Source organism: Pteropus vampyrus, unplaced genomic scaffold (genome assembly GCF_000151845.1).
Source record: "Pteropus vampyrus isolate Shadow unplaced genomic scaffold, Pvam_2.0 Scaffold39, whole genome shotgun sequence".
NCBI classification, from domain to species: domain Eukaryota; kingdom Metazoa; phylum Chordata; class Mammalia; order Chiroptera; family Pteropodidae; genus Pteropus; species Pteropus vampyrus.
This window is the reverse complement of record NW_011888820.1, coordinates 4,530,294-4,549,654: the sequence shown is the minus strand read 5'-3', so window position 1 is coordinate 4,549,654 and position 19,361 is coordinate 4,530,294. Positions and strand designations below refer to the sequence as shown.

The following is a 19,361-nucleotide window of genomic DNA, read 5'->3' as shown; positions in this document are numbered from 1 at the left end:
TTAAAGTTACAAAGTTACTTTCAATTTATTATGTTTGCCCTATGGTGTTATCAACATCATCAAAAGTAAAAAGACAATAGTTAACCTTTTCAGCAGTTCTGCACAATTTTAGCTGTTTTATCAGAATTAAGTTAGAATGTAGAAATCCTATACCTACAAAAGCTTGACTGTCACATGTATGTAAAACATTAATGATTTTAATAAATTTTAAAGAGAATACTGGCTGCTGATTATTTTCAAATGCATTCATTTTTCTTTGGCAATAGAGAACACTGGGAGAGATATGTTTCACAAAAGTATTAGTAATACGTGTTGAAATTTTATAATACGTTAACATAATCCTTAAGAAAAATCTTCTAATGTGGAATAACAAAGCAACACAGCATGAGTTTGAAAGGCTTGTTCTCCTCATATCCAAAAACTATGATGTATTATAACAGGAGCAGCCACACATCTTATTAAGCAAAGTTTAGAATTCATTAACTCAGAGAAAATCAATTAAAATGGAAAGTGAGATGAATGCTTCTTCCATCTTTATATTCTTGCTGTAACTTAATATTATACATTCTACATTACTTTAGAGTTACTTCTTGTACCCTACTAGAGGTAAAGTTGACTCTACTAGAGGTGAGCTTATTCAAGGGTAGGTCCTTCAGCTTATTCATGTTTGCATCCTTTACAGTCTTCGACACAATGTCTTACAATCTTTCTTGATTCATGAATTAACGTCACATAGAAAATAAAACAAAATGAAAAAAATTCTGTCTGGGACCAGTTTTAAAAAGAGAACATGCTTAATTTACAATAAGCTCTAGAAAAATTTTGTCCTACATAGCGATGTACTCTGGCACACATGATAAAAAAATGTGAGAGTTAACCTTTAGGCACATTAGCATTCCACACTTTTTGGAGTAGTGAATTATACATATATTCTTCTCATGTTGAGAATGCATCTACCAGGGCCTCTCTTAAGACAAATAAATATCTGATAAGCTACCCCTGGCTCCTCGAAATAAAAACCATCAGATTACAGCCATCAATATTTTTTTTTTCCTTTTTGTAGAGCCAGGACTTTTGATCTTAAAAATTATGGAGCTGGTCTCAAATGACTAGCTATTGTTTTTTTTTTTTTTTAAGGAAAAGAAAGGCAAATAATCACTACTTTCATCTCTTCACCTGGGATATTCTCACCCATCCAAGAGACACTGAACATGTGCAAAGACTTAACATTGTACCAGCTTTTGTTCCAAGAGAAATACTCACAATTTTATAAACTTTCAAAGTGCTCTGTGATATTATGGATGTGTATGTGTATGTGAGGGGGGGGGGAATTAAGAACCACTGTAGTGCGAAGAAAATTAAATTAACTGATAAATATATATATGTATTTAAATATATATATATATATATATATTAAACCTGTTATTTTTCTGTCATAGTTTGAAATCTTAGGACAAGATCTGTTATTACGAAAGAGGGAAATAAACACTTGTTATTTCTGTTAGCTTTCATGTAGTACTAGAGAAGGAATCCTGTTAGAAATCATCCAAATTGGCTTGTTCTAGACTAGTATGGCATATGCTATCTGTAGTTGGAAAACTATTTATAGTGTGCCAAACACCATAGTAACTGGCGTATTGGACATAGGTATATAATTTGACTCACTTCAATTATTCTAAAAGTAAACACTTATCTCAAACATCAGCCTGAAGTAGCATTTGCAAAGCAGGAGGAGGGAAAACAAAGATCATAAATATAAGTTCTGTTTTAACCATATTAATATTTCTTACCTAAATTGGAGTCTGATAGCTTAATTCTTTTGGAATCCGCACATCCTTTCATTCTCAAAAATAAAATTAGCTCATGCCCTTGTGTATCTCAAGAAGGAATATATCTGCCAAGGACTCCTTGAGGTTTACAGCCCAAATTCATAACCGAGTCTAACAGCCATTGCTGACAGAGGCCTCTCACACACACCCCATTTCAGGGAAAAGCTACAAAGCTTTCAGCCTCTGGTACCATACTCCCGATATCTTTACAGAGGAATTCCTGGTACTGTCTTTGGACTAATGGACTGAGACTTGCCTATCCAGTCGGAACTGCACAACTACATCCTCATTTACATCTTTACTGACCAAACAGAGCAGCTCCATAAGAACCAATTAGAACACACGATTCCAACCAATCAGGACAGTGGTATTTGGACCAATCAGACTTTGCAAATTTGGATTCCTCATTTGCATAAAAATGGACCAATCAGGGACTAGGGCAGGGACTTTATCTATAAAAGACAATTCCCCTTCTTTCTGTGGAGTGCACTTTGGTTTCTTTCAGATGCTATGCGTGCGTGGTTTGCAAACTGTTTACCTGAATAAAATTTCTCCTTTGTTGTACTTTAGATTGTGGGCTCTTGTTGGCATTAGGTCAGTGGCAGCAACCTTTTGTTGACAACTTATAAGGCAACATCTGTCCTGAGGTGACAGGCTACCTTGTGAGCCTACTTTGATTTGGACATTTACTTAAATATATCTATTTTCTCAACAACTAATGTTACTTTCTGGCTCTTGTTCAGAGCGATGTACTGCTGACTTTAGTTCCCCAGATCTTATGGGAAATCTTAATTTAGAGGCTTTCTTTCTAATGAACTAACTTTCAATATAACAAAAAACATTTTTATCTATATTATACTGGAAAATAAAAACATTTTATTTTAGAATAAGTCATTTCTTGTTTCCTTTATATGTGAGGAGAGGACGGGGTAGCTTACAATCAATAGCACTAAAATTAACATGAAAAATCTAGCTACAAAAATACAAAGGACACAATAATCCAGCTCAATAATTTTGTAACTGGTAAAGAATCCTACAAGTTTCTCTATTCATCAAGCACAGCGAAAAGTGAAACTGTCAAAGTCTAAACATCTCAGAAAATTTAAGAATAGTATCTCCCTTCTAAGGCAATTTGATAACAAAAGAGAATAAAATTTTCCCAAATTCCTTTAAATTCATTTGAAATAGCTGCACACAATGCTAGGTATCAGCAAACACCCATATTAGTTGTGCCTTTATTTTCTAAGTCATAATATAAAAAAGCTATGTAATAGTCTCATCAACATTTTTGTTGAAGATTAAGTAGGTCAAAAGTAATTCACCACAGCACTTATTTATGTGGAAAATGCAAACTGTAAGGCCTAATTAATTCATTATTAATTTTGCCTCAATACTGGTGCCCGAAATTGGATGCAACCCACAAAAAAAATGATTGTTACCACAAAGAAATAATAAACTACACAATGAGACTTAAAAGGTTTATTAGGTTCTCTCAAAATTTAAGAAACAGTATTACAAAATATACTGCACCTGGGTGTAAATATTTGTAAAAACTCCCTAGAAGACACTTTGGCATTATGGATTGAAAACTTAAAGCTTTTGCACCTTGACTTCTAATAAAATGTAAAAAAATAAAATAAAATTAGATAAATGTTACAGAGCTTAGTGCTTAAATGCCTAGGTTCTAGCACTAAAATGCCTGACATTGAAGCCTAACTTCTCCACTTACAAGTCAAGTGGCCTTGGGCAAATGACTTAACATCTCTGGCCTCTGTTTTCTTATCTGTAAAATGGAATAACAGTAATTTCTTTCTCATATGTCTGTTTTGAGGATTAGAAAATTTAAATATAAATACATGCACTTAGACGAATACCAGGCAGATAGGAAAATCTATCCATCTGAGCCATTTTTAATGCCAGAAACATTTTTTTAGTGACATTTAACCACGACAAAAATTTGGAAATAGAATGTCCAATATTACAGGAACTATAAAGTAACTGAGCAGATCTATATAATGGTTACAATCCAATACTATTTAAGAAATCAGAAAACATTGTATATAATTTCATAATTTTGTATGACTTCAACTATGTTAAAAATATTCATACAAAAAGACTGAAATAAAATATAGCTAAGTGGTGTTCAACATATCTATCTCTGTGTGGCATTAAGGGTAACTATTATTTTGCCTTTACAATTTTCATATTTTTCAAAACTTTCTATAGTATTCTTATACCGTATTACTGCTGAAATCAGAAGAAAAATAAAATTTACTCTTTAAAAAACTACTACCTTTGGGGTTGGGGTTGGAGTTGGGGTTGGGAGAGGGATGAATTGGTGGAGCACAGAGGAATATTAGGGCAATAAAAATACTCTGTATGAAACCGTAATGATGAACACATGTCATACATTTTTCCAAACTCATAGAACGTACAACACCAAGCGTGAACTATAATGTAAATTATAGACTTTGGGTGATGATGATGTGTGAATGTAGGTTCATCAACTGTAAGCAAACATACCACTCTGGTGGGAGATTTTGATAATAGGAAGGCTATGTATTTATTGAAATAGGTATATAGGAAATCTCTGTACCTTTCCCTCAATTTTGCTGTGAACTTAAAACTTCTGTAAAAAAAAAAAAAGAAGTCTTAATGAAATAAATTTAATTTTTTAAAGAAAAAAATACCTTTTGTTTTCTAATATTTTATTTTCAACTGAATGTCAGTTATGTACATTTCAATCAGAACTGAATTAGCAGTCCATGGAATTTTATCCCCCTAACTCTCAAAAATTGCCCATGAAATTTTTCATGAATAGTTCTATAGCAGGTTCTGTAGTTAAATTTGTTTGGAAAAAAATATTTTACTCAAACTTGCATTTCTATCTTTCCTGCTACATTTCGATTTAAATACCTGAGATCCTCAGAGCAGTAAGGGTGGGGGAAAAAAAACAAACCATAATCTAGGAAACAACAGAACCTATTAAATTGGTTTTATTATCTATTACTTCACTATCACGTGAAGCAAGCGTCTATTTATTACTTTAAGGCTGCTTGAACTTATCAGCTAATTCTTTAAGTCTTGAATGGTATAATGAATTAGAAATAGAGACTGTGAACGATGTTTATTGGTTATTCTTATTTTCTCAGAATCATTCTTTTTCAATAACATGCCAAGCCATCATGCTTAAGAAAAGAAAAATTAAAAAGTATTTTAGCATTTGATAAACATACTCCAGTTTGGGGAGGTAGACTGCTGAATTCAGAAGTAAAAGTACAGCTATTTCTACAATCAAATGAACTTTGAAATTTCATTCATTCGCGACTTTAGAACTTGCAAAATACTCCAGAGATTATTCTCTATAATTTGTTCTAGTAATGAATTTTATATGCACAACCTCATTAACCAAAAAATATTTGGTAGGATTTCCTAGAGCAATAAACTACAGAACTTAAGTAGATAAGCCATTAAAAAAGAGAAATGCATTTAAAAACAAAAATACATTGAAGATAATTGTTAATTCTGTTTTTATCAGTCCCCAAGTGGATCGTTTCCTATGAGTTTTCAAACTTTTCAAAATTAAATTTAAGTTTATTTCTGTTTATGATGTTATAAGAAAAAACATGGTTCTTTCCAATCCACAGTCTCAATGCTAACACACCTTTCCACCCATGTAGTCCAATCACTGAGTGATTCCAGGGCACTGAAAGAACAACTCATCTTAACTGGTTCCCTGGTTCCTACATGAGAATAATGTCTACTCACAAGGCTTAGTAACAATCAAAATAAAAACAAAAAAATCTCACTGTTTGTGTGTGTATATCCCATAGAGAAGCCTTGTTACTTAAAATCATAAATTAAAAGACTGTGAAAAATGTTCAAGTTTATAATCAGTCTAAACTAAAAGAGAATTCACCTAAAGCAGCAATGAATTTGTTTCCAAAAAAGGGCTGCTTATTACATACTACAGTCTCTAACAAGATCAGTGATCCCATATAAACACCAACATTTGATGCAAAACAGTTCACCAGTGAGATTTCCGTAAAAGAACAGGTAACCTAGAGATGTCAAATTATTTGAGAACTATTTTTAAAAAGTAATAGCTCTTTTTTCTACATTTCTAAAAATGAATCACCCCAAACCTAAAAACCAGTAATAGTTAATTTTATCCCTAAAGCTCTAGAGTTTCATCACTATTTAAGTTTTTTTCAATTGTAGAAAAAAGTAACTTAGATTAATTTTGTGCTACAATGCTATTTCCTGGTAATTCCTTCTCCTTCTACCTCTTCAAATATTATTCACATCTCAAACAAAGATCCAAAATCTTCCTTTTTGACTCTTAATTTCCCCAAATAATTTATTCTTCATAAAAATCTCCAATATTTAGTTGTAACACTTGGAATATCCTATATATGGCATTAGTCCATTGGTGTTAATCATGACAATCTGAACAAACTATAAGTTTCTTAAAATTCATATCTTACTATCTTTTTAAAGCTTCTACTCTCTTCACTAAATGCTTATCATAGTACTAAGAACACAGCAACTATTGGTTTACTAATCTACTATGCTCACTCTTATTCTCAATTCTGCTTTCTTTCTCCAAGCCTGTTAGATCATAGTGAGAGTGGCCACTAAAGGCAGCAATGCCTTTTTACACTATTGATGTTCAAAGACACAATAAATGCATTCCAAACTTACCTTTTGAGCTCACTGAGATCAGAAACTATAACTCATTCATTTTACTCATCTTGGTAACAATAAAAAGGTAATCCAGCTCATAGTAAGTGCTGAATAAATATGCTGAATTATACTTTTTTTCCATCATAGTACAGAAGATCAAAAGATCTCTGTTGTTTCTGTTATGAGTCAAGTTATTTGAGGTTTTACTAAATTCTGAAGGCAGAATAAAACTGCCCTTAAGCTTTCTAGAAATTCTGTTCCTCTTCCAATATGTAATCCAATTATAAATGATTAAGTAATAATAATTAAATAATTAATCATAAAAGACAACCAAAATAATAATGGAGTTGTTACTAATAATTACTATTTCAGGCAACTATATGTTCGAATCAACCCTACTAACTGAATTTTCAGATGACTAAAGCCCGGAAAACTTCTAAAAACAAAAGCGATTTCAAAATAACCTCAAACAAAAGTCCAATATTGTTGGTGCAGAGTATATGTAAATATTAAGGACAGAATATTAAAAATAATATTGCACTTTAGATAGAAATAATATTGCACTTTAGATAGAATGAAAAAACAGAAAAGAAAAATAAGTGTCATATGGAGACTAATATAGTGATCTAGTCATAATCACTTTGCTATTTCTAATTTCTGTTCCAAGTTAATAAGAGCTCTGCTAATTTATATCAAAATATATTAAGGCCTAAAGCATGGCATTGCCAATAAAGGGATTATAATTCTAAATATAACAGTTTATATTCAATATATACCAACGATAAACTGCTAGAATATCAGATGTAACAATTGATGAATTTATAGTGACATTTGTAAGTCATAGGTATAGAGAACAAGATTTGTAATTTACAGAGTTTTCAGTTATTTCTCCATTCAAAGCTACATCAAAGACATGTTTAGTCACATGTGCAGTATTTATTATCTTAAAAAGATAAATGCTGGACAACTGCAAGATGTCATAGGTTAAATATGTCCTATAAATATTTTGTTCTCAAAATAACTATCATTCATATTATATAAATAGCCAATGTTTTGAGATTCAGTCACAGCATAATACAACTCTGTGTGCAAATCTAGGATGATGATATCCTCACAAAAGTAATTAACAATCACATCACATCATTTATCATACATAAATTATACTCTCAGGGGTGAGATTTTTACCCCCAACAAACCCTGGCAGCCAATCAAAGCTTTCAAAACATCAAGATAAACCTTATCTCTAGATCTGTTTAGAAGACAGTTCCTTTCATTTACTTGCTTGTACATTATCTATGCTTTTCCATTCCTTCTACATAATCTTTTTTCTTTAAATATTCTCCAGTAAATGAAGACACAGAAAGAGTGAAAAAAAGAGTCATTCACCGACTATCTGATTTTTCTTGAGATTCTAACCAAGAGTCACAGAGAGGTTAAAAGTTTCACTAGTCTCCAAATGTTTACAGAACAATGATGCAAAGCAGCATCAGGACCATGTACAGTTTCTTGTCATTTATTCTGTCTCAAGTAGGGAGTGGAGTGACACATCATAAGGAAGGATGTGCCCATAGATGCAGTTTTGATTGACTACCTTTCTTTTACTCTCAGCCTCCTGGCTAAGACAGTAAACACAGTTACTGTGCTGATGTAGGTTTTCCCACATCCCCCACCTTGGAAACATCAACAACTATAAAGCACAATTCTGCCAAAAGGAACATGCCCAAATTTGTTCATTTTTTACAACGCCATAATGTTTCAGATGAAAACACAGCCTGCCAAAAATGTCAAATGAAAGGATAACAAAGAAACTACAGCATCTTTAGACTTGAATTTCGATGCCTAACCTCGCCATCTGTCAACCAGTTGTGAAACAATGATCCTAGAGAAGCCCTGCAAACATGAACAAGTTTTATCCTCACATCTATCATCTATATCAATCTCCACTCTCAGGACCTCAGTAGTGATTATATTCTGTCTGTGGAGCAAACTACAGGAATGGCATTTGCCATTGGCAAAAAGAACTCTGCTAATGAATGGGCCATTTTAACTGACTTGCATTTGGTAACAAACACGGAGAGCAGGTCACAGAGGTAATGGGGAGCGGAAGAGGAAGGGCAGAGTGACTCTTTCCTCATATTCGGATTGGAAACTTGATAGAGGAGGTTAATCTCTAGAGGCCAGACACCCAAACTACCCTCAATTTCCTTCCACTCGGCCTCAGAAACAAGATTACGATTTTGGATTTAGACTAAGCCCCACCCCTTCCCTTCCCATCTGGCTATCATCACCTAAGAAGTTACAGTCTTAGATCTCCAGCAACCGCGGGTGTGGACGCTGACTGAGAACCGCACCAGCACCCATTCGGTAGCACAACAGCGGGCTCGGACTCTACCACCAGCTCCGCGACTCCACCAGCTGCCCGCCGGGCTCGCGGGAGACTCTCCCCCGCCCCCTACCCCCCCGCCCTGCAAGCGGGTCTTCGCCCCGGCTTAGAGCGGGCGCCGGAGTTACGCAGCCCCAGCCCAGATACTGCCTCCGTTTCTTTCTATCCGGATCACGGGGCGGGGGTGAGGGTGTGGGAGGGCAGAAGTGGTTGGAAGGGGAGCGGAACTGAACCAAAACGGTCCCGGTTCCTAAGAGCCAGGACGCAAGTGGCAAGACCCTGGCGCACGCACAACACACAAACACACCGACGCACCCTGATTCCCAGGTTCAATGCCAAGTGGCGACAAGCTGGGAGGAAGGGGGCGGGGGGGGCGGAGTTATTGGGAGCGACATTGGAGAGCAGGGGATGCCTCAGGAACTGCGAAAGTGAGAAAGTCCCAGACTCCTCTTCATCCTCAAGTCTGGGCTCTCCTCCCAGCAACCCGGTTTCAGCGGGGCTCGGAACTCGGGGAGGAGAGCTGGAACCGAGCTTCTTCCAGACTGCCCTCCCCCGCCTGGCCCAGGGCCCGGAACCCGGACCCCGGACCCCCTTAAGCCCTGGCTTGGGGAGGCTGCTCTTTGGCAAAGAGCGGCTTGCCAAAGGGTCTGGGGGTGCAGGAGGGCAGGAAAGAAGCATCTTGCACTCTCTGGCCGGGCTGCTCATTTCTTCCTCTGTCTACACACCCCTCCGTTACCCCGACATCACACACACACACACACACACACACACACACACACACACACACAGCTTCAGAGACACGCACGCGCTCACCCCTCCCACCATTCCAGGTCCATCGATTAAAACACTAGTTGATTTCTTCCTGATTAAAAAAAAAAGTGCAACAACTCTTCTGTGGAGTCGCAGTAGCAATGAAAGTCCGTCTGCAGGCGTCTTACTATAGTTTCCTAGGAGTTAAGAAATCTGGCGGTCCCCAGTAAAAACCCGACCGAGAACCCCAAGGGGGCGAAAGGCGACGAACTCCTTCCCCACCCCTGCGCCTCTCACCTCCTTAAGTTCCTTGGCCACGTCCTTCAGGTCGCCCAGGACTAATTCCAGATCCTCTACGATTATCTTGATCTGTTCCTTCACCTTGGTTTTGGAGGCTGCCGCCGGTCCCTCGGCAGGAGAGGACGAGGACGGGGTCCCCTTGGACTTGGCTGACATTCTTTGGGGCCAAACGAGGCAGGTCAGCACAGGCGGGCGAGCGGAGGCTGCTGCGCGCCCTGGTCCCCGGCGCTGCTGCGGCCGCTGCCGCCCGGATCCCTCCACATCCTGGACGCTCCCTGGGCAGCGGCGGGTGGCTGCGCTCGGTGCTCCGCCGGGCGGCCGCACTGTGGTGCTGCCATCAACTCCCCCAGACGCGGCGCTCGGCGCGGGGCTGCAGACGGGCAAGCAGCGCGCCTGCGCCTCCTCCTGCCGCCGCACGCCGCTCTCGCGCACACACGCGCTCGCTCCCCGCCCGCCCAGAGGGTGGCCGGCTGCGGTGCCTGGGGCTGTCAGCTGCAGTTCCCGCGGCACTTCCCTCCGGGATCTCTTCCAGAACACCTGGGCATCAGGGAGCAGGGAGACAAGTTCGTGTCCTGCCCACCCCTCTGTCTTGATCCTGAAATGCTCTCATCATTGCAGCCTGCTGTATGTCTTCTCACAACTAGCCCGGATTCCTTCTATTTCACCGCTAGCAGAGATCTGGATACCCATCACGCTTTCTCGTCAATTCAGAGAGAACCACGGTCCGGTCAGGAGTTGAATTTAGGGTCAGTAAAGCAACCCTAAATGTTTATCCAGTATGTCCAGAAAACCTTCAATCATTCCCAAAGTGACTTGACTACGAGTTAAACACAGGTGTTCTTACTTCTGCAGGAAAAAAAAAAAAGAAAAGAAATGTGCGTAAATCGCGACCCCTCACCCCCGGAATCGTGAAATAAATGTTTCTGAAAGAGGTTGCATAATCTTGCTGATTCCACAAAACTAAAAGCGGATTTACTAATTTGAAGTCCCCACACCAAAAATCCTCCCCTCCCCCTCCCCTCGAAGACTGAGTCATCTTGGCTGTACTTATCTGGGACAGCGCCTTTTTTCTTTTCCTTTCTGTTTTTTTTTTCTCTCTCTCTTTTCTTTTCTTTTTTAAGTGTCCTTCCTTTTTTCCGTGGCCTATGCTGATGTATATATTTTGGCTAAAGGGAAAAAAATACCCTGTCTAGCTCTCCTCTTAAGGGAGCTGAATAAGAGTTTGCCTCCAACTTTTTTTTTCTTTTTCTGTTTTTCCTCTTTTTTCTTGCCTCCATTTCAAATTTCGTGTCACTAAATAAATAAGAAATAACTTTCTGACTGTTTTGTCCAAAGGAGGCAAGGAGAGGAGTTAATAGGAAGGCTTTGACTTCATTCTCAGTAGGTGGCTACCATTCTTATTAGCTAAAGTTTTAATTTCCTTTGTAGCAAACCCATGGGCTATTAGCTACTGACCTGACAGGCTGGTATACTTCATTTTCTTCAGTACACACTACTCCAAATCATTATTTTAATAGGCTTCCCATTTTAGTCATGCCTTACCAGGGCTCTCTATTTCTTGCTTCTCACAACCCCCAGGTCTATCCAACATGCTTCTATTACATGAGGAAAATCTTGGCAGCTCTCTTCTTCTCAGATCCTTAAGCTCCTCATAATCCGTCACTCTCTTCATTCTGAATAAAGTTTGATGAAACCTTTGGAAGTCATATTTGGAATGTGAAAGAAAAAAAAGAGATGACAGAATTAAAAATAGAAAATTAGAAGTGGTGTCAAAAGAATAACAGCATTGAAAACTACATTGAAAAAAATCAGCAGAAATAAAAGAAAGTTGGAAAACAGAGGCTGCTGGAAGAGAATTAAAATAAAGAATAAAAGAACCAGTGTACAGTAAGCACTTTGGAGAGGAGAAAAGAGAAGAAATAATTAGAAGTTTTAAATGAGTAATATGCTTGAGTTCTCTGAGGTTGGGAGAATAGATTTTTAAAGTTCTTTCAGCTCTGCAGGTTCTTTATTTTATAAAAATGTAACAGTAAAAATAATATCATGTATACAAACTCCCACACAAGAAATTCCTGATCTTTAGTGATATTCTCATTTCATATCTGAATAAAGATAAATGGTCAGAAATGAAAGGAGATAATATGAGAAAAAAGAAAAGGTGGTGCTCTTCTAGATTTTAATTTTTGACTTAATAGTAGGCAAGTGAATATCGAAGTCCCAAAAACTCAGAGTATAATGATTTTAGGGAAGAATATTGGAGAAGAGGGAAGAAAGTGATATTTTCCTTCCCATTGACAATATAACACTTTTATAAGAATATGTCCATTAGACTCTTAAGCTCTTTCACTGAAGATTAAAAAACAATTTGTTTTCCTATGATATTCATTGTTATTAATAAACCAAGCTATTCTTGCTCAAAATTGAATTGTAGTATTACTCTAAAGCACACCATTCATACCCACATCACAATTTACACTTACGTAATGGTTATTATCTATCTATATCTAAATACAGTATATAGATACTGAAAGGGGAAAGTTAAAATTGGCTTTTAAGACAGACAGAAGAAGTTGAGAACCATATAATTTCACTCATATGTGGGATATATAACTAAAAGTATTAAACAAACATGACAGACAGACTCATGGGTGGGGACAAGGGATTAGTGGTTATCAGAGGGAAGAGGGGAGAGGACAGTAGATGGGGTAAAGAGAATCAAATATTTGGTGGCAGAAGGAAATTTAACTTTGGGTGGTGAACATATAATGCAATAAACATATGCTGTATTATTGAAATGTACACTTGAAAACTATTTGATTTTATTAACCAATGTCACCCTAATAACTTTAATAAAAAAATAAAAAATAAAAAACTAGTAGAACCCCTAGCAGTGGTAGCTACCACTGTCTTCTAGTCATAGGTAAAATATTCCTAAAGCAGAAAAATTTACAAAGAGAGTTAAAAATATTGAGGAGAAGGAGGCAGAATGGAAAAGACACATGGATATAAATAAAGTTTATTTACTCCATATTTTTGTATTACTCTTATGGAAAAATCATTATTCCTTTGGCTCATCCTGAACTCTCACAACTGAGTATATATGATGTTTTAAATCCCAGTTATGAAGACAAAATAGCAAAAGTGACAATAAAATTTCTGATGAATCTGTTCATAAATTTATTTATGTACTAATGCTAGGTACAAACAGGTACATACTCAAACCATATCATTTATAAACTGAGAATAACAGATTTCTAAATAGAAAAGGAAGGTCTCAGGTATACAAGTGATTGTGCACCCAACATTTTATTCTTTCTGCCTCTTTATCATTTTTCTGAGTTTTGTGGCAGGAAAGATTAGATAATTATAGAAGATCATCTACTGACTGCTTTTTTAGTTACAAGCACTTGTCGGTATTCGTGTGTGTGTGTATGTGGCTAATATACTGCAATCAATCCCTAATATCCTGCATAAGAAAATGCTACAATACAGACATAATTTTTAATTAACAAAGCTCGAGAATATTCCCAAAGTATTGCCCCTTTTTGTTGACAGTGGCTCTTATTGACATGCTATCCTAATAATACTTATCGGTTCTCAATAAAAGGATGAAAAACAGAATATAACATTATTCTTAATGGAGACTTTTGATGTTCTTTCTTTTATTGTATGTAAATTCATTTTTGATGGTAAAATTCAATAAGGTTTTTAGAGATATTTGAAAACATGAAAAAGGAGGAGGAAGAGGAAGAAGAGGAGGAAGAAGAAAAAAAAAAAAAGAAAAATAGCTTTGTCTGACCAAAACAGGTTTCACTAGGGGATAGGGGTGGAGAGTAGTAGAGAAGGACATGGGAGTTTTGAAGAGAAAATGTTGTTAATGAAACGCAGCAGAGAAAAATTAGAAAAGTATATATATATATATATATATATATATGTGTATATATATATATATATATATATGTATGTATATGTATATGTACACACACACACTATTAAATATTGCATAGGTCCAGGCAGTGATTCTCAAACTTTGGCATGCATTAGAGCTTGTTAAAACAGATTTTTGGACCCCACCCCAGGGTATCTGATCCAATATGTCTGGGGTGAAGTCTGAAATTTGCATTTTAACTAGTTTCTTGGCTGCTGGAAGAGGACTATATTCTGAAAACTGCTGGTTGGAGAGATTTAAAGAAAAATTTTAGGTTTCTTTTTAGCCAGAATAAGCCTTAAAGATAATCTAGTTATATTGCTTTGTGTTATAGATGAGAAATTAAGGCCTTAGGAGATTGAATGATATATCCGATGTTTCACATCTAGGGAATAAAAATTGGGAGCTAGGACCCTATGTTAATTCCTAGTTTTCATGGAGTGGTCTTCATTTGTCTGAACAATGTTTCCCTTTTATGTATCAACTGCTTTTGCCATGATGGCTATCTACTATTGACGTATATTGGTTTAAAAATATTTGATCTGGAAGTTTAAATACAAATACTTATTGTAGTATTCTGACTAATTAGAACTGTGTCTTTTGCAAAATAGTTGCTCAATAAATACTTGACAAATAAATGAATAAATGAAATGCTGCCTATTTTGTATGGTTTGAAATTAATTTACTTCAACAAATATACATTTTAAAAGGAGAAAATAACCAAATTTATTCTGTAAGGATATTGGATCCCTCACCAAATTGGATTCTTCAACAAATATTTTTTAAATGGCTACTCTAGGCAAGCATCTAAACATCACTAGGTTTAGCAAAACATAGTCTCAGCAGGAACAATTAGATAATTCCACTCATGACCCTAATATAAAGTGAGATTACCTCATAGTATCTTTTCTTGCCCTCTTTTCCAACTGTAGTCAATTTATTTGACTTCCAAAGTCAATATATACTTGACTTTTTTTTGCCTTTTATCCATAAGACAGAAACTGAATTTTTGTTTAAATTAACAAAGGAAATTATCTCGTAGCTGGACCATAGAAAGGCTAGGATAGAAATATCTTCATGAAGAATCGGAGCCAGAAAGTCTAGGATCAATAGGACTATTTTATCTGTTCCTGTATCCCACCCTCTTTTTGTGGATTGGCTTCCTTCTCTTAGGACACTTTCTCCATAAATTTAAACTTTGGTCTCTGGATCACATCTTCACAACTTTGCAACTAGAAAAGAAAGAGATCTTAACAGCAAGCTCCCAGAAGAGGTTTTGATCGGTATAGCTTAGGTTATGGACACACACCTCAGCCAATCACTGTGACTGAGTTGGGTGAAAAGTGGCTACTATAATTGTGCATTCTTATAGAAAAGTTATACATTTGTATATAATTGACCCTTGAACAACATGGATTTGAACTGTGCATAGTTCCACTTAGATTTTTTTCAATAAATACAGCTGGCCTTTTATGTCTGTGCGTTTCACACTCACAATTTTACCAACTGCATATTTAAAAAAGTATTCTCACATTCCTAACTTCAAATTCCCAGCTGCGTATTCTCTCAATAAAGATGGAAAATACTGTTTTCCATCCACGGTTGGTTGTTTCTCAGTATGCAAAAGGCTAACAGTAGAGTCAAAAGTTATACACCATGGATTTTTGACTGCGAGGGAGGTCAGCATCCCTAGCTCCCAGTTGGGCAAGAGTCCTCTGTATTTATTACCATGATTTTCCAGCAGGTGACAGTAAAAAGAGTTATTCCACCCAAATCTGCATATTATAATTTTTAGATATATGGAAGTAAAGTGTTTTCAATAAGCAAAATAGTTTTCAAATTCACACAAAGAAAGATATCATATAAGTTAGCAATTGTTCTACTTGGGTCAGTAACTGGTGGTGAGGAAATATAATAATGTACCCAATTTGGATCAAGTTGCCTACACGTGTGGCCTTCAAAAGGGATGTGACCTTGGGAAAAATAATAGATATCCACCATATAGCCTTTAGGTTAGATTATGTACCTTACTTCTCACAGTTATAGACTGGCAATTTTGAATTGTTTTTGATTTTCAAAGCTAGCTTCACTCAAGTCTTAAATTTGACAGTTTACACATACCAAGAACTACCAACTACCTCATCCATTCCCATTTCTAAAGACCTCACCCAGCCCAGATCTTCTGAACTACCCCATCACATGTGTAAGCAATACTGAAATAATTACTTTCTTTCATCCAAGTTCTCAGGAGTTTCCACTCATTCTGAAACCTTGGGACCTGTGCCTGACATCTCATTCTACCTCTCAGCTTCAAACTGTGGGCCAAGTGAAAAGAAAATCTGATTGCCAGTCTGCACAGTTTAACAGCATAACAGTGTCTTTCCCTGGAAGGCAATTCGGCTATAATCAAGGAAAACTTGATCATTTAGTAGAACACAATACACCCTACTAGCACCAGAATAAATGAAAGTCCTTCTCAATTACTCATGTGTCCGATTAATTTTAGTAGATACTGAAGGATCCTGTCCTTATTAAATTTCAGGATCATTATTTTTTCCCCCAAGAAAGTGAATAAGGGTTAGCCATTATTTGTTTTAATAAAATCAGAGGACACAGAGGTTGGCAAAGATTGTACCTCTCTCTGCTTAAGTAAAGGCCTGGCCTTCAGAAATATAAAACCATGCCTTGCCAGGTGTAAAGCGGCCACCAATATTATCCACTGTGTAGAGCCAGACAGAGCATGCAGTTTTAGTCCCTGATCTGGGATCCAGGATGCAATGACCCCACTCTGCAAGCAATCTACAATATTCTGTGTAATGATGAAGAATAAGGACTTAGTTACCCTGTCATTCTGAGTCGGTGGACCTGGACACAATAATTGGGGTCCATAAGGAAACTACTATTCTATATAATTGGCATGCTACTTCCACTTTTTGCCCCCCTCTCTCTCACCAAATGTCCATAAGCTGTGGCCTATGCCTCAACTATGCCTCAAGGATATATTATTATGAACTGAAGGTTATGTCCCCCCCAAAAAATTATATGTTGAAGTCTCAACTCCCAAAGTGATGATATTTAGAGATGGGGCTGTTGGGGGGTAATTAGGGTTAGATTAGTTAATAAAGGTGGAGCTTCATAATAGCATTAGTGGCCTTATAAAACAGAAGAGAGAGAGAGAGAGAGAGATCTTTCTTTTTATGAGCATGCACCAAGGAAAGGCCATATGAGGCCACTATGGGAAGGTAGCCATTTGCAAGCCAGGAAAAGAATTCTCACCAGAAACTGAATAGCCCAGCATCTTGATCTTAGATTTCCTAATCTCCAGACTATGAAAAAATAAATCTCACTTATTTAAGCTACCTAGTCTATAATCTGTTTTGTGAAGCCCAAGCCGACTAAGATAGATTTTATTGTTCTATCATTCCAGTTGTATTGAAATATAACTGACATATAACACCATGTAAGTTTAAGGCATATAACTTATTGATTAGATGCACCGATGTATTACAAAATTTTTACTACTACAGCTTAGCTAATACCTCCATGCCATCACATAACTACCATTACCTTTTTGGGGTGAGAATAAAGCCTACTCTCTTATATATAATACAGTATTATTAGTTATAATCACCATCTTGTATTTTAGATCTCCAGAACTTGTTCATCTTATAACTACAACTTTATACTCTTTGGCCAACATCTCCCATTTCATCCTACTCCAGCCCCTAATAACCACCACTCTACTCTCTGTTCCTAAGAATTCAGCTCTTTTAGAGTCCGTGTATAACTGATGTCATACAGTATTTGTCTTTCTTTCTTTGACTTATTTCACTTAGCATAATGCCCTCAAGTTTCATCCAAGTTGTTGCCAATGACAGGATTTCTTTCTTTATTGTGGCTGAGTAATATTCCCTTGTATATTATTTTTTGCGTGTATATTAATCACACATCTTCTTTACCCATTAATTCATTGAGGGACACTTAGGGTGTTTCCATATTTTGGCTTTTGTGAATAATGCTTCAATAAATATGGGAGTACAGATGTCGCTTCAACATCCTGATATCACTTCCTTTGGATATATTTACAGAAATGGGATTACTGGATAATATGATAATTCAAAGATAGATTTTGGTACTGAGAAGAGGGCCGCTACTGTAACAGATACCTGAAAATGTGGAAGCAGCTTTGGTATTGAGTAATGGGTAGAGGCTGGGGGTGTTTGCAGTGCATGCCGGGACTATGGATGTTAGGACGATTCTGCTGAGGACTGGGAAAGTAAAAAGGAGAGCTGGAGAGAAAGCCTTCATCTTTATAGAGAGTACATAAGTTCTCACGAATAGAATACTGGTAGAAATTTTGACATTATGGGACATTCTGCTGAGGTCTCGAACTGAAACAACAAACATGTTAATGGAAACTGGAGGAAAGGTGAGCCTTGTTATAAAGTGGCAAAGAACTTGGCTGAATTATTTTGGTGTTCTCCTATTACATAAAAGGCAGAATTTGGGACAGATGAAATTGAATATTTAACTGAGGAGCTTTCTAAGCAAAGTGTCAAAGACAAGTTTGGTTCTTCTTGACTGCTTATAGTACAATGCAAGGTGAGAGAGATGAATTGAAGAAGGAATTGTTAAGCAAAAAGGAACCAGAACTTAAAGATTTGGAAAATTATCAGCCTGACCATTTTGCAAAAAATAAGAAAATGTGCTCAGAAAAGAACACCAAGGATGTGATTGAACTAAATTAATAAAGTACAGCATAGGGAATATAGTCAATAGTATTGTAATAAGTATATATAGCGTATAATAAGTATATATAGTGTCAGAGGGGTACTAGACTAATGGAGGGGATCATTTTGGAAGTTATATAGATGTCTAATTACTATGTTGTACACCTGAAACTAATATAATCTATGTCAAATGTAATTAAAAAATAAAAATTATTTAAAAAGCTAAGAAAGAGAAAGGAAGAGAGAGAGAAAGATTGAGAGAGAGAGAGAGAGAGAGATATTATGGTATCATATAGATTTGAAAATAGCCAATTTGAAGGGGAGGGAAATGAATAAAAAAATGAAGAAAGGCAGTCAGACTTCTTAGATCCTACAGGATTGGAATAATAGAGCTATTAGAATGCTAACATGCACCCTCCTTCAAGAAAAGGGAAGAAGTTCCCCAAAAGCAATTCAGAGATCATCAGGGCCATTACCTTGGTTTTAATAGGCCAAGTAGCCTCCAACCAAAGACTTGGGGATGAGACCACCCTGCAAAAACGCAGGGTCTGGGCATTCCAGAGCTTTGAGTGTGTGACCCCACCCACCAGAGCCACAAAGGCATGACGGCTGAGCATTAAATCAATAAGGATAATTTGTGAGCCTTAAGATCTTCTGGAATTCACTTTGCTAGATTTCGGATTTGCTGGGGACCCATCACCCTTTCCTTCTTTCCTATTTCTTTTTCTCTTTTGGAATTGAAATGTCTATCCTAT

At 36.7% G+C, this 19,361-nt stretch overlaps 1 protein-coding gene across 1 annotated transcript in view; it reads right to left on the bottom strand.

Moving 5' to 3' along the window:
• PRR16 (proline rich 16) overlaps positions 1-10,306 on the bottom strand; it is a 166,144-nt gene extending 155,838 nt beyond the window's left edge. Inside the window, exon 1 of the mRNA XM_011358278.1 lies at positions 9,946-10,306. Coding sequence (XP_011356580.1) covers positions 9,946-10,104 — 159 coding nt within the window. The 5' untranslated portion in view covers positions 10,105-10,306. The remainder of the gene's footprint in view (positions 1-9,945) is intronic.
• Positions 10,307-19,361: the final 9,055 nt, after the last annotated feature.